A 25,708-nucleotide genomic window follows, 5' to 3' on the forward strand; every position below is an offset into this window, starting at 1 on the left:
AAAAAAAAAAAAAGGATAAACTACATAAGCTACAAATGGGATTTCAAATATGGTAAAAGTCACAAGCTATGTGAAAAGTGTAAGCATTTCTGCTGTAAGGCTTAGAGAAAGGTTCCCTTTCATCATCACTCCCTTGAACGAAGCCATACAAGTGTGATGGCTTCCAGGAACAGATAATTAAGAACAGCTGATTCCCATCACCTGAGTCCATCTGGCTAATTAAGCCATAAAGCAGAAACATACAGAGAGGTATATAAATRTAAATTATAAAAACAGTGATAGTAAACCCATGCTGGCACACACCATCTAGACAGAACCTAGCACCTCAGCTGGTCTGCTACACTTCAGCTCTAAACAGACTATACTAAATACACTGCTTGTGTGGCTTCTTAGGCAAAAAGGAAAAAACTTCTCAGGCTCATTTAGTATTTAGTTCAATACCCTTAGAGGGTATTAAAGGCACAAATATTTGTCATTTCCACCTGAATTTCCAAATGCATTGGATATTTCRACTTCTGACAATAAAGTATTAAAAACCAATTTAAATAGACACAGAGCATAAATGACCAATTCACCTTTATCATAGTTTTCTTTCATGTGCTGCTTCTATACTGAAGGTATCTGGGGAAATGACTAATTGTACAACAGCTTAATGCTCTTAATGCTGTCAACAAATAACCTCTAGAGACAAGAGATGACAACRCACTGGTGGTATTAATCCCATTTGTTGTCAAGGCACTCAGGCCACACATTCTGTAATAAGGATCTGCTTCTTGCAKAATGTTCCATTTTCTCCATGATTTTAAAAAGCTCCAATTCTAAAGTGCTCTGAGTGAAGTTGGCCAAGTAAACAGTATCTTCCCATGAGATTCCTCCCCTGCCCCAACTGCTCCTACAGTGAGCATGACTTAGGTCATTCAAGAATTCAAATGAAACAAAGATTTACTAACAGGTTTTTTTGCGTAATTCAAAGAGTTTTTTTTTTTTTTTTTTTTTTTTTTTTTTTTTTAAATCTTCACATGATTTTAAGACATTCTCATATCTTAAAAGACAACAGCCTCTTACCAGACATTGCAGTAAGGTCAGCATTATTGCTGAATAATTCTGTAATTCCAAGACCTTTCATGACATCTTTCAGATCAATTTCTTGTTCTATTGTGAACCTGGAGAACAAAACAGAAAATTGCAAAAAGGCAAGAATCCAAGTAGTATTTATTACTATTAGAAGATTAAAATTTCTAGATAATGACAACTGAAATACTGAGGTAAATAATGTAAAGTAGCAGTATAGAACACTGACACTTTCTATTAAAATGTTTATAAACCAGTTTGACAGCTTTTTTCTAATGTAGAAGCAATCAAAGATACACTAATGGTACGCACAATCTGACCATAAAATGGTAGTATATCAGTTAYGTGGTAGCCGATAAATGCTTACTTTTAATAAGAAAGGGTTAATATAAGAACTGAATTGTACACATACTACAATGAAATATCGAGCAATTCAAAGAGCAGTACAAGCTTCATAGAGAGCTGTTCGCAAAGAAAAGAGGGAACTATGGATATTCCACTTTTATTTAAAAAGTATATGCAAAGAACAGCATTTATGAACAATAAGGTAGTTCTGACTTAGCATCTAATTAATCTGGTGGCAAAATTCTCATTGGGTTTTAATTGCGAGTAGAAAAGGAAAACAAATAGTTGTTGGTGTAAATGCACTTGTAACTAAAACCTAGTACGATTTCAGGATTAGCTTGCCAACTGTGCTAYGCTGCTGTGCTGGAAGGACAAATCGAGATCTGTCCTGAGGGCAAAATTTTGGGCAAAAGCATGTTCAGCACAATAACTTTTTCTAAAAGATTTTAAAAGTTATGTCTGATGTTAGTAAGACAAACAAAACAGGTCCCTCCTGTATAGGCAGACACAGACATGGGCAGCCAGAAAAACACAATGCAGTGTATCAAAGTAATACAAATAATAACACTGGCTAGAAACAATCTTACCAAATGACATGCACSTGGAGGGACATACCAGATGACCTGAAAATTGCTGATGGGATTTTGGGAAAGGGAAGCATGTCCTGCTTACCTTCTCTAAGAGGAATCAGCACTTGCTTCCCCCTTAGAACACTGTGAGCATTGGTCAAAAACTCCAGGCAGGGAGCTCAAGACCTTTCGCACAATTTTAGCTTTCAGTTAAAAGACAAACCTACAAGTTGCTTGTGCATTCAAGTTTCCCACTGACTTCCAGCCTCCAACGCAAGACATCAGGTTTTGTTCTCATTAGACACTATGTGGAACGGATCTGGAATTACTTTACAGACTTCAGTAAAAACCCAAAAGAGATGAACTGAGACTTGCCTCCTAATGCCAGAGTTAACTGATTTAAACAGTACAGATGTTCTTTCTGTGCTATCGCACTGCAGTGAATAAAATCCAGAAATATTTCCTTTATATTAAATCAATATTAATATTTTCCAAAACATAAATCCAACTATACCTACCCTACAAACATGAAGGAAGAGCAAATTAATGTTAAAATGTATTTTACGAAGACTTAAGTGGTGTAACTCCCTTTGGGTTTTACTTCAGAGTTTACATTTAATGTATCGAGCTTTCAACATACCGTAACCTAGCTGCTTAATAGCAATATCAAACTAGATGGAGATTCCAGAATAGGACAATAACGAGAATCCACATGAAAAGCAAAATTTGAGGTCATAAACAAGAAAAAAAACCCTGCAAAAGCGCACTTTTTCAACTGCAGAGAATCACTGTAGGATATAAATGAAAGTTATCGGCAGGTTTAAATCTCTGGACCACTGGACAGCAAGCACATTCCTCTGCTAAGTGACAAATAACAACCCAAAAACCAAGAAGGTAAAAACATGATTAAAAAAAGCAGCTTTTGCATGCTGATCAAGGAAGAGGTTTGGGAATCTTTTCAAAAAATTCCAAACAAACAAACCCCGAAAGCCCCGGCTGAGTATGCCGCCACCAGAAAACACAAACAAAGAATACCTACATGGAGGATAGCATGGACTTAAATTATCGTAAAGAGGGTATTAGTCCTGACTGAAATCTCTGGAAAGGCAAATAAGCAAATGCTGAAGATACTATAGGTAATATCTACAGAWATGAGTACCTCCTTTTGTCCATGATCTATGAAGCAGACTGAAAATATCACATCACTATATAAATACCAAACTGCTGCTTTAAAAAAAAATAAAACTGATTACTTCCCTTCTTTCCCTTTTTGTTTCACCATATGGTAAAAACTTACTCAAAATAAACTGTCGTTAATATGGTATCTCTCTTCCTTTCTCACATGTACTGAAGAGCAGTGAAAATTACAAATAAGCTATTATTCTTACTTCACATATTTTATTTGACATCTGAACTAGCCTTTGAAAATAATAGGGCTGCTTTAAACACTGAACCATAATTTCAAGCTACGCAAACTCAGGTTAGCATTCTGCATAACTGATACATCATATCTGGATTTCTTTGCATTCCTTATAACCAGTGATGTAGTTACTCCAAATGAAAGTCAACCACCTAGAACACAGAAGAGACCCATTAAATGTTATTTCTCAAACCAACTATTTATTGCACCTCCAGACTTTGAACTGCTGAGCTACTACATACTAGTCCTAACACATGGTTATTTGCAGTGTCTGTTCATACAAAGAACCAGAAGGTCAGATCAATTTTTTCCCCACAATCTTTTAGGTGCATCTGATGCTAAAAATAGTACTATAAATCAATTTCAACACTTATTATAAGTCATGGAATTATCCTCTGCAACTTGGGAATATTAGAAACCATGAAGGGAGGCCTGAGAAAGTTCAGACACTGAAGAGAAGATGAAGAGTAAGCCAAAAAAAGAAGTTGGAGGACTGATCTGTTTAGTCCAAAGGAGAGTTTCTGTTCTTACTACAYGATTGTTTCACTGATACACATGCATAGAGATATACAGGCTTCTACAGACTTCCTCAGGAAGCATACGRCACAAAGATATTAATAAGGAATAATGACTCAGGCTATGAGTTGAAGCTAGTCAAAGCCAAGAAAAAGCAAGGACATGCATTTGCTTTATATTTATCTTCACAAGGTTTGTTTGTAGTCTCTCTCTACTTCCTAAACTTGAAATGAGGTCCAAAAAGCTGAACAACAATGCTTCCCTTGATTTCAATCATGTTTGGACCTCTCCCATACAAACTGGGGGTAGAATGAGACAGTTTCTCAAACTAATTCTACTTCCTAACAAACAGTTCTCCTGAGAGTTTAGCAGCAAAAGATGAGCTCCTCATGAAATTTTAAAAATTCTACAAGCATTAGATTCAAATGATGCATTTATGTCATAGAGTTTCCTTAGTTAAGTATCTGAAAGTCCAGATTTTGTATACAGGAATAACTATCATACATGATCAGAGCATCTTTCTTCTGCATTAGACTTTTAAGATAGAAAAATGATGGCCTGATCTTGTATAATGCTATGCAACTCTGAGATGTTAAATTTTTAGAGAAGTCTTCAGAAGCTCAGGATCCACAGAATCAAGTATACTTGATTATACTTGATAACTCTTGCACAAGAGAACTGGAGACTACTGTGATTGATCCTAAAGGCCATAATCGCACAAAATACTAAAACTTCTGAATGAGAGAAAACAAAAAGCTCCAAGTTTTAGCACATTACATTCTGCAGGAGAAAAAGCAAGCAAAGGAATGGCTGTCCTTCTTAGAACCATAGGGTCAAATACACTCCTGGTTGAAGGACAAGGCCTCAGGAACTGTATCAATATTTAACCTAGCAAGCAGCTCTCAATACATAGCTGACAGATTCCAACATTTTAGCTGGAATTTCAGTTAGGTCTTCCTGAGGTGCCAAACTAACTTGCATTGTACCTGAAAGAGATGCACAGCTGATCTGATGACCAAGGCCAGGTCATGGTTCTTTCTACAGCAAGGTCCTTGTTTTCAGACTTAATTATGAGCTGCAGAAGCTGACTGCTAAGTGTGCATTTCAGCAAAACAGTTTTGTGCCTCTTCCATGATTGCATCTCAAAAGCAATTAGAACTCACCCGTTCCTCATGAAATGSGGACTCAAAAGAGCACATTAAAAAAAACATGTTTGCTCTTTTGGGTAGTGAAAATAATTTTCTAGAAAAGTAACTTGCCCTTTTAGTACAGTCTGAACTATTTKTAAATGTTTCATTTTAGAAATCCAGGCATACTGGAACAATTCTTAAGAGGAACTATGAAGACTGTAGCACTGTTATCAGGTAGTTCTTTCTTCTGTGTTCTTGAAGTAAATTATGTTTGGGAGACAGCTTTGTAAATTAGATTCACGGTCTGTTTCACTTCTATGTAAAAAGTGGATTAAAATGTTGATCACTTTAGTCTGGGTTAAACTGGAAACAATGATTTGAAAATGAAAATGAGAAAGTATAATTTAACAATTCTGTACAAATCTCTCCTTTGCTATTAAGAGAAATAATACACAGTTTCATTTGCACACAGATAATGCAGACAGCAATTGGAAAGCTGTGATTAACTCCGCTTTGTTTAGTCATTCATGCCCTATTACAAATGTGTAAGTTTAAAAGTGTTCACTTTATGATTGGATAGCACCTTTCAGGATATAAAAATTTAATTTTGTTCTACTGCTGCTTTTAATTTCTCAGTGGACAGTGCCTGCAGGCCACATTTCATAACATGTCTTTCTGAGTCAGAGTATAAAATATTTATGAAGTGTTTATTTAGAGCACTGATAAAACCGCACAGATCACCTCTGAATCCTAACGGAAATCTAACTCTCTGGGAGCATGCAATTAATTTTTGGAATTTGATAAGGAAGTTACTGTATTACTGTATGGAATTTCAAGCTCACACTAGCTATCATTTATAATCTGAAAACACGGAAGATAGTGAATTAAAGCTATAAGCAAAAGAGGTACAACTAACATTTACCAAGTTCTTTGAGACTCTTAGATGAGAGTAACAGATACGAAGGTTAGGTCTCAAGAAGGAGATATTGGGCACAGAAGACAGACACAAAACCTATGTCCCACAAACTCATGTCCAAGGATCATGGCTTCCAGGAATCTTGGAGTCTTTTTTTTTTTTAAGCAAACAAAACCTAAAACTACTTGTAAAACTAAAACTCAAGCTCAGTATCATTACTATGTTTACAATGGTATGCATGCATTTAACCCTATATACACCTAAGCTTCCTAAATTCAGAAGCTAGTTTTCATGGATTTCCTATATAGTCTCATAGATTTGCTATATAGTTAATGGAGACAGACTTCTGCTATGAATCACTCTCTCTAGTATTCTGAGATGTCCAATTTCAGCAACCTATACAGACATTGTGAAATACTCAGATTTATAAAAGAGTTAAAAACAGAAGTTACAAAAGAAGCTTGAGGAATGGAAGAATTCTCATATTCTCATATTTAATTCATTTAGTAACATCTAGGCAGTTTGCAGATATGGATAGATGTTACCTGGGAGAAGTGTCCCTTTCATCTTARCAGAATGTTAATACTAAACCACCTGGGCCTGAAATTTCAAGGGAGGGAAAAACAAAAATAAAAAAAGCACAAGAGAGTAGACTCAKTTTGTACAAAATCTGCAGTGTAGTTCTTGCTCTCTGTATTTCTTCAAAGGAACAGCTGATTAAAAACTAACTCCTATTGCCAACTATATGGGGCAGAGAAAAATAGAGAGCCCCAAAACACTGCTGTTCCCTCACTGCTCTGACTCCAAACATTAAAACTTTAAAAGGAAGTAGGATTCAATCCTGAGTTGGAATGATACGGCATGCCAATAGCACCAGTTCATCTCAATCTAATTTATCCCTGCTAGCCTTGGCTTACTGCGCTCACAGCCGCAGTCAGCTTCTTGAAAGTGGTCCTTACATTGGAAGGAAAGTCAAACTGCAAGGACTCTTTTCCTGCTCTTTATATGTGAAACAAACCTCAAATCCTTAAATAACCTGAAGAAACAAAAACCAAAAAAAGTTGTTTTAATGAATTAAAAGGTTCACTACTAGTATTTTTTCTACTGCCATGTACTGCTACATAATGCAACAGAAAGTAGAATGAACTACATTAAAACTGCGCTATATCATTACATAAACACTTCAGTGAAATCATTATGAATCACTCAAAGGGCATCATTATCCAACCATCCGAGACATTTAGCAGTAAGCACCTCTATTATGTCAAGTATAAAGCCAGCATGAAAAAGGAGTATCTGAAGGCAGCTAAAACAGAATTCTGTGAAAAATAACTAAGTGATATATTTGAGTAAATATCCATGCTACTGAGCATGTTCAGTTTATGTGCCCACAAATAGACAGAAGCCCCATCCCATTCTGATAGTAATGTCTTGTTCTTCTATTGCTCCTCCAAGGAGAAAGAGAAAACTATTTATTACAGCTGTGAAAGAAGATAGACAAATTGGAATTACCTTTCAACATTCAACCATTTGYGTCTACATAGATGCATGCCATTAGCACTCTTAAATTAGCAAATAGAAATCTAATTAGTACTTAAACAAAACATTTTTAGCTTTTGTTAACTCTGACTTGCAATATTTTTATGGTTCCTTTCTAAAGAGAATTTATTCATAATGAGCTCTGCAAAATGAAGGAAGCCATCATTCAGAGTGAATATATTCCTCCTTCCAGGGCTTACTGCTCAAATGCAACATCCATCTCTCGCTCAACCAACTACCATATCACAGTGCAGGCCTCCGTGGCTTTCTTCTCAAAGCAACTTGCATTTGCTTGATACATAACCACAGATCTGACCAAGCTGTTTAAGCTTTATCTACTTTGCTATTATGACCATCCCAAATGCAAACAGTCTTCTCCCTTCTTTTGACCTGAGAATATGATCTCACCTTGGTAAATATACTTCCACTTTTTGTTTTTTCACAGAGTTAGCCCATTCATCAATCAGCGAGGCTTTGACCAGTGGTTCTAGTGTGACCAGTGGAACTTCCTGTCTGGAAAGAACAATCATCATACTAATCTCGTCTCCCTCATACGGTATTTCCAGAACTTGGTAGATACCACCTGCTTCATTGGAGCCATCACTGAACTCCCCTACAAAAGAGGAAAAAAAGCTATCAGAATTTTCTTTTATCTTCCCTAAAGAGGGAAAAGTTAAACAGTTAACACTATGCAATATTTGCTAGATACTGGAGCTTAAGGTGACCCCCTTTACTCTATATAAAATCAATCTTGTTTTCTTCACCTTAGGATCTGAGCCTTACACCTGTTTCCTACAGCAGAGAATCACTCAGATTGTAGGTAATCATACCTCTGAATCTGTTAGCTAATTTCCATGAAGTCAGACAAAAGCCTCAAAGATGTTAAAATTCCCAAGAGTTTCATGGAAATGAGCAGAACATTTTCATTCAGGAAAGACAGTTTATCAACAATGAGACCGAGGGAAATACTGTCAATACTAGACATTGTAGAACCCGTATTGGAGGTTCAATCTCAAGTTAAAGAAAACAAGTATAATTAATTCTACTGTTCCTAGAACCACTATTTCTCTTCTCTAAGGTTGTTAAAATAGCAATCAACACTTTTACAGGGAGCAGAAACATTTACAATACTCAATATACAGCAAAGCACAAGAAAACACTTTAGTGAGAGCCAGAAATAGCTCTAGAAATGTAAAGGGGTTGGAAATAATGGTCAAACATTCTCAAATTCAGCATATGGCACCAAACACATTTAAAAAATAATCAAGAAAGGTCATTATGAAAAGATAACTATTCAGAATAATACACAAGCACACACATTATGAAAAGACATCAAATCAGAATCCCTTCATTGGGCAGTCAAACACCACATTTAGAACAATACAAATGAGTATTACTGCAACAGTACTATTAAGGGAAGAATTACTAGCTTTAAGTTGCTAAAGCTCCAAGTAAAGCTCACCATAGTAAAACTCTCCTTGCTGGTACATCATTGGAATCTGCACTTCACTTTCATCATCTTTAGTGAAAGAAAAAGTTCTTGTATTTTCAGGTCTGAACTGTGATTTCCAACTACCTTTAAAGTAGATTGCATTGATTAGAGCCAAATGAGTTAGAGCACCAAAATCCCTTGACGACACAAAATCTTTGATCATATCTGCGGGGTGGAGGGAAAGAAAAAAGAAACCTGTCAGTCAGCATGTCAAATTGAACATTAAATCAAAACTTAAGACAGCTTGAAAAATGCAAGAAAATAAAAAGCTGTGCTAACATATAATTTCCAATTCAAATGTTCTATTAAATCCCAAATTAAATTGACAGTGTTTTGCAAACCTAAATCACAGCAYAGGTACATAAATTCTTCCATCAAGCGTATGTCAGTCAATTGTTTTTTGATCACTGCTTGAATATTCACCACAATGAAATCTTAAGTGGAAATGGGGTCAAAGAATGTTTACACTTGTGCTATCGTATGGCTCAGTGTTATCCTCTAGAGGTCAAACTCATACAAACTTTGGTTCCAAACCAAAGTAGTACTTAAATGGTTGCTTAAAGTGTGTAAGCATATCCATTGGAACATCAGCACCAATTTTGAAGTATTTAATTTCTAATCAAATAGTGTCCCACTGACTCTAAATAAAAGACTAATCCTAAAGTTCTCAGAATTTGTTCCACWGACATTTGGTCCTCGAAAACAGAAGAGAGAAAACATCTTGCATCTGCTCTGATCCTGGAAGGTTTGTTAGCTGAATGCAAGAGCTGCTTTTCTCCTAGTCYCAAAATAAATCATTTATAACTGAATTCTCTGCTACCTGCTTTAGCTTCTCTTAAACAGTTTGCTTTACAGCAAAATAACTGAGTATGTTAAATGTTATACTGACCAGATTTGTCACTATTCTTGAAGAATTACAGCCTGCTTCAAGTTGCTTGTTTTCTCACTCACTTCTATTTTTAACTGACATTGCAGTGCAAGGTGTTAAAATAAATTCCTCATTCTGATTATTACTTCTTAATTCATAGCTTAAAATACAAATTAATTCTGCTTTCTGCAGCTACACATGATACCTGCCTGTTGATGTGAAACTTTTGTACATAGGGTAGTATTTGTTTTGGGCATGACTATATTTATACTTCATTTTATCTGAAAGGACATTCTTGAAAATGAAATCTCACCCTTGCTTACATACTCACTCCCTATCACTGGAGAGAAAAGGAAAAAAAAAAGGAAGGAACTAATGTGGTATGCACTTTGTTTTTCCTTTTTCATTTGGTGCATTATATTCCCTTACATTTCTCAGCCATTTGTTAACAAATACATCTGGCCAGAGAAAGCTTGGACAGTTATGTTTTCTACTTTGAGCCACCCATCATGCTTAACATGCTGGAACTAAAAGCTTATCTGTCTTGTATCCCTTTCCTAATCAGAGAAGTAGTCTCCTCTGTCAGCAGAGCTATCAGGCAGGGCAAAATGATCTCTATTGCTAAGAAATTAGGCTGAAGGGCTGTTACTATCACAACCTAATGCTAAGTGACCCCCAGCTGGTTGTGCTGGCTCTACAGTTCCTGCCAGGGTGATGGTTATAAACTTGGTAGGACACAAAGCAGAGTAAGCAGGGGATCTGATCTTGCTGTTCTTTCCAAAAGAAACAGAATTTTAAGTTTCCCTCAGACATGCACCATGGTTCTCTGTGAAAACACTGCAATCTGCTGCATGACTTGCATTCCCTCCATTTCTGTAATCTGAGATAAAGGGCAGAATTTATTATGGATATAATAGGTTCCATTTTTTTCTTGGAAAAACAAGATGATTTTCAAAACAGCATAAAAGCATTACATGAGCTGCTTTTTACTCCGGTGCTGTAAGTTTCCATAAAACATCAGGGATTCTTAAATTTTCAGACAATGTGGTGATGTGTCAATTCCTTAAAGGAGATTCTGATCTTACCTTTAGATTTATAATGGTACAAATTATATTAGAACTAGTCCTCTGTAGTTGAATTACTCTTAAAATATCAACCTCCAGAGTGTGCCAGATGACCTAGAATAAGATTATGCTTTGATCCTTACAAGGGCAGTAACTTCACTTTCATATCTTGATTCTACATGTAATCAGAGAACACCATATGCTTCTGATTCCACATGTGGAACAAGCACTATATATCATGTAGGTCTGAATAAATACATTTACATAAGTAGTTTTGCACTTATACTTTTCCCCTGCTACAAGTTATTGTTAACCTTCTTGAAATCAAACACTTTCCCTGCATGCTATCTGGCTCATTTGAGTTGTTTCCTCATGTGGGAAGAGATTCACTTACAGGGTCTGATTGTGCTTATCAAAATTTACTTTTGTATTCTTTAGTACCTTACGCCTACAAGTTCCTGAGAAAGGATTAGGGATCCTCCACACACCTAGAACACAGGCCAATAATCTCTTCAGGTAACATTCTTCTACAGTTAACAGCACTTACCTATTTTTAATAAATATCTAGATCAGTATTAGAATACTGTTAAAATGCCTACTATTAAAATATCATTCACCTTCAATAAATGTTACAGGCACTTCAAGATAGCAATACAGAGGAAGATACATTCTGACAGATGCACATGGTTTAGTAACAGTAAATGCTACCTAGAAACACATCGTCCCTGTACAGGAAAAATAATTCCACAAAAAAAACTGATATTAGAATTCTTTTTATGGGAGGAGATACCTGTTTACTTTAAGACTAAAGTAACAGTCAAGGCAAAAGTTCTACAAAACTTTCCAAATTCAGAAACACAATGAACACTTACTGTAGAAGTACATCAAAGAACCACATGGACTTACTATTTGTATGATTCTCCACCCACTTATTGATGTGGGTGGCTACAGCCACGCTTTGACTGAAATCTACGTTCTCTACTTCAGCTTTAAAGTATTTTTTCACTAGCTGCAAAAATTTGTCACTGACATGAAATCCATTCTGCACATAGAGGGAGTTAGCAATATTCAGAACATAATGACTTTCTTCAGYAGTTGCCATAGCAGAAAGATCCTTCAAGAATGCAAACTCCTCACCTGCAGAAAGAAAAACAAATAGATTCAGAGGGACATTTCAGGAAATAAAGTTATTCTGTGTTTTCCTCCAGAAATTCACAAAGCTATCATCAAGGGTGTGGGGAAGGGCAGATGTCCATCTTTTAAATGTTTTACACTTCACACAGCTTTTTTAATTGTTTAGTTTAATGAGGAATTCAGACAGTGACAGCATCACAGAAAAAACCTCCAGAAACCCAAACTGCTTCTAAACCAAAAACTGATGAGACTCATGAAGTATTCCGCTTTAAGACAGAAAGCTTGTACTGTTGCATGGTCCACATGAAGCTGAAATTTCTGGGTAAAGTTTACTGGGTAACTTAAAAGTTGAGCAAGGTAATACATTCCAAGACAAAATCTTTGGAGTGCTTTCACTGAGTATCACTCATGCAAGAACTGTGAATGGCCCAGCTTAAGTCAACTGCAYGCCCTCCTCAATTTAGTCGGGGACAACTTGTCAGTGTTTTAGAGACAAACCGTAGAACTGAACATGTGCTGTAATCTTCAGATGAAGGCATCATCTGTGTAGTGGTACAGTGCACAGTGAACTTGCTAAGCATATTTTAAGTTATATTCAGAATTCCCTCCCCTAGATGCTTTCACAGAGGACTTAGAAGTCCAGTAAAACAAGCAAATAAGTTTTATTCAGTTTTCAAACCAATTACTACATCAAAATGTATAGAAATTGCCTCTTTAAAATCATTTTTTGCCATTCACTGATCCTCCCCATTTGCAGTCATAGTATGGACTGGCTTGCGTCAGAATGTGCTTGCATTCCACAGTGCAGCACTACATCAGACTCACCCCTTCCCAGAAATGGCATGGTATGGTACTATTATTCTCTCTGCAAAAAAAACATCTGTTTCTCAATAAGACTAATGTGAACACAAGGTACCATCTCGAAACATCCAAGACACTTACATTTCCTAGGTTAGCTTGARTATCTGGTTGCTATGCAGTGCAATGAAGACAGAACATTATGGACACAGAATTTAGGGTAAAGAATATGCAGATTCTATTATGAAAATAAGACTGCATGGGAAAATTCTGCCCTTAATTACATCCATATAACTACATTAGTTGCATATCTCTTACAGTGAAATTCAATATTAGAATAAACAAGGTAAAAGTAGTATAAGGACACTTGTTTTTATGCCTTACCTCCACATTCTGCATTTATTTAACACAACAGGAATTACACATCTATCTTCTAGAGGTGTTAAGTATGAATTTCATGGCTAATCATAGTCAACATTCACCCACCAGTTAAGTTTTCATTCACCCCTTCCCTCTCAAACCTCAGTCATTTCTATCAAGGAATGGCAAAATTGAAGCATCTTAAAAGAAATTCTAACAAAATTAGAGATGCATTATAACATTTCTGATTAAATTACTATGACATTTTCATATTTTTTGTCTATGCAATACTGCTTAATTGTATTGCTTTCATTTTCAAGCCCTACCAAAAAAAACCCTTACAACTCTCAGGCAAATGACACGCTTATTTTACATACAGAAGCCAAGACTAATAGTTTATTTCAATTGTCCGAGGTTCAGGTGCCCAAGCCAGGGTCGTATGTTAGCATCTCTCAGATTATGCAGAATCCACTGAAACATGCTTCAGCATGCTCAGGTCAAACAGGATGTCAAACAGCCTATTGACTAATAACCCATAGACAACACTGGGTCACCATCATAGTTGTTCAGGCATTGCCACTGGTTGCTTAAAGATAAGAAATAGCCAGAGTAAAACATGATTAAAAGACCTTACCATTTTTCAAGCTGTCAAAACCCAAGGAATGTCGAATTTCTTTCAAGGTGGTTCCATGGGCTCCAAGCTCTACCATTCCCATGGCTATTACAATGCTCAGAGGAGAGAAAAGAATATTCTCATCTTCTCTTGCAGCTCGCAGCTGATTGTAAATATTCACAGAAAGCTCAGCAATGGTTTCATCAGGAAAATTTGTATTGAACGCCTTAGTTTGCAAAATAAGTAAAGACAACAGTCCAAGGAAATACATGTCTTGAGATTCTAAGATCTGCAAGATAAAATTTAGAGAAAATTAGCCAACCTTGCTTAAGAAATAAAAGATTCAGCTCAAGGAAGAAACAACAATATCAAATTGTTTAGCCTTAAATCTGTGTGGACAAGAATACAGTTACAGAGTTCAGTTCATTTATTTGGAGGAGACACTGAAAAACACACCATTCAAACTAAAGTAATGATCTRTTTTCAAAAAAGTAACCTTCATCATTATGCAACTTTGTTTTTTGAGACTTTCTGTAAAATTTACATTTTGCTAATTTACTGTAGGTAGATTTCAAAACGATGTCTTCTTTCTTTCCCTTTTGTAACAGTAGTTCTTGAATTGCTATGCACTCCTGCAGTTCTTYACCAAGGAGACTTAAAGACACACATTTCTTTCATTTGACCTTCCAGTAAGGTGCAACTTATTCACCTAAGTTCCAAAAAGCCAAAGCCTCAAACTGGTAAAACCATATGAAGTACTGTAAGAGCTTGCTCATGACAAAGGAAATATACCATGACAGTGCTCAGCTACAAAACATGGCAAATAGTCAAAAAAAAAAGTATTTGAATGAAATTCAGACATGTCTCATTTACCAAATGAAGTATCTTTTGTTAGTAAATAAAAGCAAAAAGTTAGCTAGTTACTTAACTAAGTAACAACCCCAGCTCCAAGATCTTTAGAGGAGAGTTAAGGTTATTGTATGTACCAGCAAGAAAGTTTCAAAATAGAGAAAACAAAAAAGTGAATTCAATAAAGAAATAGAGGGTTAGTACCAACKCTCTTCACTAATCCACCTCCCAGCTTTGCTAAAATTTAGTAAACAACACTTTCCAAGCTACCTGCTTGCCTAATCACACAACAGCTATGTTATTAAAACTCCAGCTTCTGGGGCAATCTATACACATCTCCATCCCTCCATTTTTCTTTTAAACCTCACATTTCCTTGGCACCTCATATTACTTCCAAGTGTTTGGGGTCAGCAATACCAAGCCAACATGGCTTACATTTCTGTTACTTCTTTGACACTTAGAGTATCCCTCACACATAAAGCAACAAAGATTCCCAAATTAGTGGTCTAGAGAACGTATGATAAACAGCTTTGGTCTGGAAATGTTTGCATGTTGCTGTGCCTGTCTACAGTGTTCACCAACRTGGACCACATTCATGTGAACGTGCCTGCCCAGAGTCAATTAGCACAAGCCAGCCCAAGCACCTCCACCTTATGCTCCCCAGCTTTTCCGTTTCTAGAGTTACTGCGGATTTCTATACACCTGACATGCACACCCTTAGTAAGCCTTATACAACATTTATGTTATGCATTTCATCTTCAAAGCACTATGTAGTGTTACCTAATTAACTCACACAACACTGAATGATACATAATTTAAGCATTATTACTCACATTTTATAGCTAAGGGAATTGAAAAKCAACAGGGTACATATATGTGTTTTGACAGTAATTTTGATGTAGTCACTGTTTAAGATTCTTCCTATCTCCTAGCCACAGATTAGCTTTTTGTTCATTTTCTCAATGAGAAATTGAGAGATGAACAGGTGCAGAAACTACAAGAGCTTCAGGGGAAGAGGACAAGTCCTTACCCAGCAGTGTTAGACAGGGTCTCGTTTTACCCCTTCTCCCATCCCCTTCCTGATGATGGCTTAYAGGTGTATTTGGCTATGTGAAATACGCCCCATTCCTCAGTTCCAGTAAACCCTCCCCTATGCTGGCACCACATCATCTCTGAACTAGCTGTAAATCTTTGGTTCTTAGCAAAGTATCAAAAATCTCCACTGAAGACCCCTACGCTACTTGCCATCAACTAAAGAATGACACAGGATGATCTCCAGAGGTCCCTTCCAACCCTATTCTATGATGATATACTTCAGCATAATTACAAAACTACCTAACATTTCACTGTCTCCCAACAGAACACATTTCAGTCTGTGCCATGACCTTTATTTCATAAAGACTGAGATCATTAACTTTTAATGGTCCAAAACAGCATAAATGTATCACAAGCTCTCATTACTTTTCTTAATAACTACATATTTTTTTAACCTTCCCACTTAAAAATTACTGGCTTAAGATTATTAAGATTTCTGTGACAGTAAATAGATTGATTTCTGTTTCCTTTGCAGTTCTGGACATTCTAGATTTCTTTTTAATAAAGAAATAGAGCAAGCATTGCTCCTACTACTAAAAAACATAAGACTACATTCAGCACACTCCTGTCATATACAGAACCCTGGTATTAACCTGAAAGCTGCACAAACAGAAGGAAAGATGCTTATAAACACCTCACAGTCTGAGCCAAGAGAGCTCAAAAAAACCGAGGAAATAAGCTTCATAAGTGATATTTTACACATGAGGAACAGACTAAGCTGGAGGGAGGGAGGGAGGGAGGGAGGGAGGGAGTGTGTGTGTGTGTGTGTGTGTGTGTACTGGCCTACAAATTCAGAGAAACTCACAACCTAATGTGAGCAACCAACCTTTGTTGTTGAATATGGATATAGTTACAAAAATAGCTAAGAATTTTCCCCTCTATCTAGCCCATAGCACAGAACTGTGCCAGCTTGCTTTGAGTGAGAGAAGGTTACAACAGATGTAAGATAATCTTCCATTTCAAAAAAAGAAATTTCTCCAAAGCCTTTTTGTTGCAGAGGCAGCTGTTTAGCACACCATCACTGGAAACAGTCTGTCATATGCTCTATTGCTAGACATTTAAACAAATCGGAGGGGGGAATACAACTTAGTGAGGTGCTCACAAAGTGAGATAGACTATTTCAATACCAATATTTGGCATCAGCTAATGCTAAAAAGCTCAAATCATATAAAAATTGAGTATTTTCTTCCTGACTAGTCTCATGAAAAGCTCCTTATGTGAAATAACTGAACTAAAATACTTCTAATTAYTTAGTTGGACAGAAGAGAGAACAGGTACATATACAGAACAAATAAGATTGATATTGTTTATCAAACTTTTTGTTGCATGCTTGAAGAAAGTTATCACCAGTATTTAAGTGAGACTTTAAGGGAAATGTTCTTTGAGGCAAAAAGGACCAAGTTTGAGCAAAGCTTTTTAGGGYGGGAGTCAGTGAGGTGGGAGTGAGCAGGTAAGTGCAGGCAAAGGGTGGAATAATTTCTCCTGGTGGCAGTGCTAKCTTACAGTATTTGTGAAGCTACAGCTTCTTCACAGCATATGAGTAAGAGTACAAAAGGGAAGATGCTCTATAGTGGACTAAATGTCTGTGGGAGAAGGCTATTGAAGAGCATTCTGACTAAGCCTTGCAAGCCAATGTGAAGATGACTACTCCTTTTTAGATTTTATTCTCACTTGTCCAAGCTGAGAGGTTTGGGGTAAATTCTTCAATTTTTTTGTACTTCCGGAAAAAGCATACATTTTTCTACTGCCAATTGGAAATCTAGTTCTAAATTAGCATTCCAGTCACATATAGCTTCCCTGATGCCACCTTAATTCAGGCGATAGCTTTTCTTTCTGRTTTTGTGCTTTCCCATACCTCTTCATGCAGGTCTTCAACCAATGAACTGATAAGCACTTAMGGTGCAGCATATTCTCAGCTTTTCCTTCACTAAGATCTGAAAGCATTGAATAATTTGTTGYATTTCAACAGCATGGAATTGGAGACCGTTTTTTAAAATCCACTATATACTATTCACAAACATACTTTAAGTGAGGGAAATGAAGTTGAACATTATATAATGTATGCCTGGGATATTAGACAATTCCCATGAATATCAGACTTTTTGGACAGTGTTCTTTGTCATTCATCGGCAGTACAGTCTCTCTGAGCTGTTCTGCATCAGTGAAATCTAGTTAAATAATACTGCATCAGCTGAAAAGGGGGTTGAAGTTCATATTTAACAATCTTCTTTTTAAAAAGAAAAGTAAGAATCATCAGTTTCAGATGTTACTGTATGCATCCTGCATTTACTGGCTACTACACAAGTTAAAAAAAAGAATGTTAAAATTCCTTTCCCCATCAAACACACAGCTGTTAAGACCACATGTGAATTTTCCATTTGAGGGCCAATCAGTGAAAGAAASTAAGTTCTACTACATTTTGTCTTATACATTAAGTCAAATACATGAACAGGTGATGAAAGAATCAGTACCAATGCACAAATGCTCTCCTCATTACAGCCTCTTCTTGAAAAAAACATACAATAAACAATCTCTTGCTGCAGAGGTTTGCATAGTACTAGTTTTGCTCTTGCTTGCAACTGATCTTCTCAAAAAGGAGGCAGCACCAGCACACTAACTGTTGCAGCAATTCAGTGATATCCATGTTTATCATGCTATTTGTCTAATTTTACCATAACTTCAGTTTAAATCCGCTCTTCTAACATACATGTACTTCTTTACTTGAACACCCTACTCCACTCAGTTTGACATTCCTTTGATTCTCCTGGTACTTCCGCTCTGGGAACTGAGCTATGTCTGTTTTGTCTGTGGGCTTTTTTCCTATTTGGATGCAGTTCTGTAAAGAGSTTGAGTTTCTTGGAGCCATCTTAAAGGGCTCTCCCCTCTGCTTCTGATTTTAATTTGTCTTTATGCACAGCACGATCATTTGGAACAACTCCTTTCTTCTCAATACCAAATGATTTTTCACCTTGGAATTTAATCTCTGTAGGCATTTATCATTTCCCTCACTTACTACTAAAGGTAATCAGAGAGATTCCAGAAACACTACATTCATTAGTTAATTGCACTGAAGTCATAACTAGTGCAATTCCTGGGAAAGTTTCCTTCAAAATTTCAGAAAGCTTTTGTAAATGTTTCATCAGCCCCAAAATTCAGCCTGCCCCCCCCTCCACAACAGACCTCAATTAGCTCAATGCAATGGCAACATTCCTGCTTTTTCCTAAAGCCAGCACAGATTTAGTACTCCTGTACATGAGCAGAGAGAAAAGAACTATTTAAATTATGTTTAAAGGAAAATGTCCATAGGCTAGAACACAAGACTGATGCTACAACTGTAGCTCTTGCCTTTCCCCAAACATAAGGCTGGAATGACTAAGAGAAAGGAAGTAGAACAACATCGCCCCCTCACACCCACAAACCCTGAACTATTCAGTTCATCACATATGCTTTCAGAAAAATGCAAAAGGGGCAAGCATCCTCYATAAGCCAAGATATTTTGAGATGTTATATTGCCTGAAACTCGTACTGGGTTCACAGATAGAAAATTCCATGAATTTTGAAACAGCAAGAAGAACTGGACTTGAAATAGGAACATGCCAAAAAATTCAATTAAGGGTCCAATTTAACACCTTGTATATGCCAGACAGATGAAAAAAGGCTATTGTTTCCGTTTTTTACACCTATACCGACTGCGGGTTTTATAAAGAAACTCGCCTTACAGCTTTTAAAACCCAGAAACTTTGCAAAAYAAAACCGTGATTTATTGTCCTTAGTTCCTCAGCATACAGAAGCTAAACTAAGATTAGTTGCCTTGAAGATTACTCTTGGCTATGTGCAAGCTAAACACCAAAGGTATGGGAAGCAAATGAGGAAGAACTGCTGATTCATCCTGTTGAGGGAAAAGCTTGGGGAGRTAAGCAAGTGCGGTGGGAGAACTGACTGCATTCTCTCCTTTAAAGAGGAGCGCCTGCTAGCATGCAAAACAGTTGTTGTTAAAAAAAAAAAAAAAAGTTTACTTACAGAGCAAGTTCACCTGGTCAGAGGGGAAAGAAAAACCACTCACCACAAAAATACACACAAAAAAAATATGTTCTATCTATCCAGGCAGGAGTTAGGTGCCCTGCACTTCCTCTATACCCAACCAAACTTTATTATGTTTGCAACAGATTTTATAAAAGTTTCAGCAACTACTGCTTTGCTAGCAAAACATGACAATTGCTGCAGATACCTTTATTCTAGATGTTGTCTTGATATGTTGGCACATATACTAGGGGCAGGCTGTGTAATAATCATCATTTAAAAAAATTCAACGCAACTCTCCCTACATGAAGAAACAAGGGAACACTAGTTGAGCAAGGGAGATGCACTGAGCAGTTAGCAAGATCATTAGCTGTTCACCCAGGGCCAGGCAGTCGTTGTCATGACTACCTTAAAGGATGTGCAAAGGTACACAGCAGTAAGGAGGAGCTGCCTGTCTCGTTTAGGCTTGCCTCAGGCACGCTGCCCAGGAGTAACAAGGGATTGTGGCTGCTATTACAAATCACAAGATTCTTAAAACCCACTTTACCAGTTTATACTGCACTATGACATTGAATCATTATTTCAGCTCTTTTGCTTTGTGTAGAAATCCAACTTTGTGGGTTTTTAATTTACTTTACAGATTATGCAAAAATTGCATCTCCAGCTAGCATTACCTGAGCAAAGCATTCTCACATCTCCAACTTTGCAGCTTTACCTTTAACAGATCCCAGAGAAGTAACATGGCACTTTCTTCCCTCATGTTTACTTTGCTCGTTGTCCTTTTCCTCTCTATCACTCAACTGTTCTCCTCCTTCAGCATGGGAACTTACACAGAGCACTGTAAAACAAGGCTGCACTGACTTAGCCTGAGAAATAATTACTATTACATGTCAAAGTTACTTTTACATGACAAGTAAGAACAAGCAGGTATACAGCAGATGGCAGTACAAAGGCTAACCACTACAACCAAGCATATAAATGTGAAATCTACACCACATCTGCTTACTTAATCCACTAAAGTATGCATATACACAGAATTAAGATACAGGAGAGTCCTTCTGAAAATTATATTTAGGTGTTAAAATAGCAATTTCAGAATAATAGACAAGCTATCCATGATATGTTACTGCTTATATCCATGATGTGTTACTGCTTATATCCAATGAGATGGGAGAATAACTAAATGCCCATAAATAGTTTTAAGATATAGCTATCATGGCTAATTCAAGTAGTACTTGAAGATATCTACAAAGTAGTTTGCTTACTAGAGAAGTGATGACAACTATGTGAAATTACACCTGTCAGGCATAAATAYCGTCTCTGACATGTATGTTATATTCAGCCTGCAAGCCTACTGCTTCATATCAGGACATATTTGTTTTGTGTTGCAAAAAATGTTTATACTCAATAAGCAAAGGCAGCTTAATATGCCTATGTGAGCTCCTGACCTTGTCAGATGGAGGTACTACAGACATATGTTCAATCATTAARCTTGTTTGATTTTGTTTATTTCAGAGACATGCAATTACATTCATATTTCAATCTGCATTAACATTAGTAATAAAGTTATGGGATTTCACCACCATCTGCCAGTTCGTGAGTCAGTGCCTTCTGCAGCAGGAAACTTTGAGGTCAGTTTCATCAGAAAACAGCACAGTATCAAGTACTGTGGTGGTATTAAAGGGTTAGTATGTAACACGTAAGATGAAGAGCCATTCAACAATGTTTGGGGTGTACTAAAACCATGTTCTCAAACACACACAGCAAGGCATTYTCCTCAGGATGTTACGGCCCCATAACATCAGCACCTTCTAGAAAACCTGAAAGGAGAACTGTACTGAAAACTTCCACATTGACAATTTCTAACACCAAACCCCAAATATTGTTAAACTTTCAGAGAACTTGGCACTGACTCACTAACTTGATGATGCAATTATGCAAGCCAAAGATATCTTAATTGAGCTTCCTGAAGCATAATCCCTCAGCTCCAATTAAAAAATAGAGATGTTGAGAAGTTACATCCAAAATACTTAAATTTGAATAGCCTAAAGCAAGCATCAAAATCCAGGTGTATACAATTAAGGAAAGCTTCCCGCTCCTCCCCCCCGAAACTACTAAGACCTGCCACTGTACTGACCCATATACAACTCTTATATTTGTTTCTTATGGCTAGAACAAAAAAAAAAAAATAAAGGAATTATTAAAAAAAAGTATTTTTATCTGTGACAGTTATCACATGCTTCACAAAGAATAAGCTATAAATAAGAATACAAAGATCAAGCTCTGAGAAGGAGAAAAATCTTAAGTACTGAAGAATTTGGTGATTCTAAAGGTTCAGAATTGATGGTCTGCAGACAGACCTCCTTAGAAAGTCAACCACCAGTTGTGGGTGGACAGAGAGCCTCAAGGCTAGAAAACTAGAAAATGAAATACTGCTTTGGATCTCCTTGCAACAGATCAAAACAGTCTGTCAAGTCCCTTAGAAGCAACATAACCAKGTATGCAATGATATATACGCGGTTTTCAGTGAGGGCTGTGAGTGTACCTCTTGGAATGAGATCACTTGCATAAATGTTGGAGCTACAGTAAAGATGCTGACCTCAATTTAGTATTGACAAGAATAAAAGTGGTTGGAAGAATGAGCATGTTGCACTTTAGAAGCATCAATTATGCTTATTTTGGTATTATGTAATAACTTTGTGTATACGATTTGCACAACAAATTAAAACTTAACATATCAAAAGAGAAAACAGGAAAACAGTGATTGGATCTCAATTTCTTCTTTATTTGACAAGTAATTTAAAATCTGAGACATTTTCTTCTATTCAGAAATGAAATGAATAGATTACCCATAAGAACTGAATTGTAGCTTGCAGTCCAGTCTTTTAAAATGAATCAAGAAGCAAAAATAAGAAGGTTTATATAGTTATCTCAAAGTTGCCTTATCTTAAGAAAAAGTTTCAGTTGCTACYCCCATTCCTCCAACAATACTGTCAGCACTCCTGACAATGTTTTTCATAACCTAAGACATTTCCCAGACTCTTTAGTTCAACCTTGTGAAGAACCCTGAAAGCTGACTTAGGCTCAGGTCACAACAGCTGCCCAGCAGCTCTGCTTCAGTACAGAAGTGGAGGCCCAAGATAGGACAGTGCCCAGCAGTTGGAACCTGCCCTTCGGACTGCTTTTACTGTGGAGGAGAGACATGCCAAGACATAGGAGGGGACGCGAGCCCTTAGTGAAAGGCTCTCTTATGAACTAATTTTAATAAGTTACATTTTCAGATTTTTTCTTTTCGATTAAAAGTAAAATTTATTACTCCACTCACAATGAAACCACCACTTAGGTGCAAATGAGATAGTAGCATTTTTTCTTCCTCTCTTAGATTTACTTATGGATGGGTTGGGAAAGGAGGGCAGAGGAACAGCGTGATCTGATGCTGTATTAATMTTTTCTATATCTGAAGCAGCACAGACAGCACACAGCAATGAATTATTTTAGATACGGGAACAATTACTTGCCTGCTCTTGCTTGTAATGCAAATTCCCTTATTTACATTAAGTCACATATTCTGTTATTTTACTGTGAAATTCAGCCGACCAGCAAGCTCCCAGAAGCTCACTCCCAACTGTAATTTAATTAAAAGGGCAGTTGCTAAGTTTCACCATATGCAGCTGCCAGATGCAATCATTGCAGTTTAAGTCTAAAGGCAACATAACTGCATGTACTGGAGCATGGTTTTACAAGTGATGAAAGCTGTCATTTATGTCACAGATTGCTGTAATGCATTATGATGTAGTTTCAGCAGAACCTAAAAAATATTAATACATTTGCGAAAGCATTTATGGCCAGTAAACTTGGAATGCATCTGAAGTGCCTTACCCTTTTTCGTGGAACTCTATTTATGCATAAAATGACTTATGTCAAACTATATATTTAGTCAGGCATGATACACGACCTCACAGAGGATTTTAAACCTTCAAATGTTGGAGGACTGAAGGACAACTAATTAGGGACTTAGAGATGCAACAGGGAGCTCTTCACTATTCAGTGATTCATAAGAACAGGGAATACCGCATGGATAGTACCTTGTTTCTCTTTGGGAGAGATATTTGCCAAATTCAATTTCAGAAGCCTACCAGCTGACTCAGGAAGTCTTTAAAAACTCTTTAATAAAATGCAATGAAGAATGATGGTTTTTAWATCACTCCAGAGTACAAGGTGCATATCCATTGTGAAACAGTGCAATTCAGAAGTTCAAAGCAGATAATTCTTTAATATGTTTAGTTTCCTTTACAAGGACTTCAGAGGGAAAAGGATCAAGACTAGATTAATTAGAAATGAGAATTCATCATTACAAGATTGTTATTTATAACTGGCAGTTATTATTTGTCTAATGCCTTTCAGCTTCATAGTCCATTTCTATACACAAGTTGGAAGACTGCAGTAGCCACATTGACTGGTGAGCTTCCAGCCAACTACAGTTACTGTTAGAAACAACTGCACTTATCAGATCGACTGTCAGGACAGCCACAGTCCCGACAGCCAACCGGCAGAGCAGTAGGAAACACTGGGCCACAGCAGCTCTCAAGCACAGCTCCCCAGGCCATCCCAGCAGCCTGGCACCCCCTGTGCTGGCAGCCGGTCTGATGCCAGCCAGGGGAAATGTGCTGACAGARGTGCCAAAGCCATTACTGTCCACTTAATAGAGCTGTACTGGCAGAGCCTCTGAAGCTGGACAGGATCTGTGAAGGACTGTTTTTAAAAACAGTTGAAAGAGCTGTTTTGGCAAGTGTGCAGAGCCTTACCAGTGCAGCCACAATTGCTACAAAAAAAATCAAAACAAAGCAACCTCTAAGATAGTCTTGCATAAAAATTTCAGAAAGAAAAAAAAGTGAGTAGAGTCAAAGAAAGAGTATTTCTTTTCTCCTCCAAAGTGAGGGAATCAGCATGTATGTAATCAAAATCTTTACCTTTGAGATAAAACATAACACTAATATGCAAGCTTAACCATTTCAAATATTTAAGACAGCATCATAACATCTTTCATAAAATATACTTTTTTCTGAAAACTACATAATAGACTGGCTGCAAAATTCAGCTAGCAGCAGGATTTTACTTTCTAGTTCAGAGTGGAAAATTCCAAAAGAAAGAATGAAGACTTAGCTTTTGATATGAAGGATGCTGATCACTGATCTTTCCTAAGGAGTGAGAAACACTGAAAGAGCAGGTACAGAAAAAAAAGATTAAACCTTTCTTGGGCCCTGAAGTCAATTCTAATTCTTCTCTCTTAGGCTTCATMGTATCTTTCTGCTCTGCAAGCAATTTTAATATTTTCATTCACCTTTCTCCTTTCAGATTTCTTCAACTTCAAAACTCTAAATTTATGTCTTCCACTTGGGAGCAGCTCTGCAAATATGGAAAAATGAGACGGCAACTAGGACAGCTATCTGTGGGCCACGATTACAGACACCAGAAAAGGCAATAGTTCCACTTACATATCTGGATATAAGGGAAAAAGCAGTTAACATCAACAGTGCCCCTAAAGTCTCCTTCCTCTTCCCCCCATCTCCCCCATTCAAGTCCTTCCTCCTTCTCACTTCTTCCCTAGCTTCCATGAATTTATCAGCTTAAAAAGACTGCAACACTACTCATACCATTCTAATATGACAAGCAGTCAGGCTATGAAGGCAATAAACAAATTCAGCACCACCTTATGTGTGTTATTTCTATAGTTCATCACAGAGAGAATTGTTCAGAACAGCAGCAATTTTAAAAGATAAATAGGAAAGCAGGAAACAAAAGATGACAGACACAGGAAAGAAAGAAAATCCCAGTCATCATGCAGCTACTTTGTCAACAAGAGAGCAGATAAGCAACAACTGAAGACAACAAGTACAACTTCCTCAGAG

The 25,708-nt window shown here is 37.0% G+C and overlaps 1 protein-coding gene across 3 annotated transcripts in view; it reads right to left on the reverse strand.

Annotated features, from left to right (window-relative positions):
* SERPINI1 (serpin family I member 1) overlaps positions 1 to 25,708 on the reverse strand; it is a 49,466-nt gene that overhangs the window by 8,891 nt on the left and 14,867 nt on the right. For all 3 annotated transcript variants that reach the window (XM_085322285.1, XM_085322284.1, XM_085322283.1), the window contains exons 2-6: positions 13,857 to 14,124; positions 11,837 to 12,067; positions 8,969 to 9,163; positions 7,915 to 8,119; positions 1,066 to 1,163 (exon numbers count right to left, since the gene is read on the reverse strand). In XM_085322285.1, the coding sequence (XP_085178411.1) occupies positions 1,066 to 1,163; positions 7,915 to 8,119; positions 8,969 to 9,163; positions 11,837 to 12,067; positions 13,857 to 14,106 (979 nt within the window). In that variant the 5' untranslated portion in view covers positions 14,107 to 14,124. The remainder of the gene's footprint in view (positions 1 to 1,065; positions 1,164 to 7,914; positions 8,120 to 8,968; positions 9,164 to 11,836; positions 12,068 to 13,856; positions 14,125 to 25,708) is intronic.

The sequence above is a fragment of the Rhea americana genome, unplaced genomic scaffold, assembly GCF_003343005.1.
Source record: "Rhea americana isolate MKP2758 unplaced genomic scaffold, rheAme1 scaffold_76, whole genome shotgun sequence".
Taxonomy (NCBI): Eukaryota; Metazoa; Chordata; class Aves; order Rheiformes; family Rheidae; genus Rhea; species Rhea americana.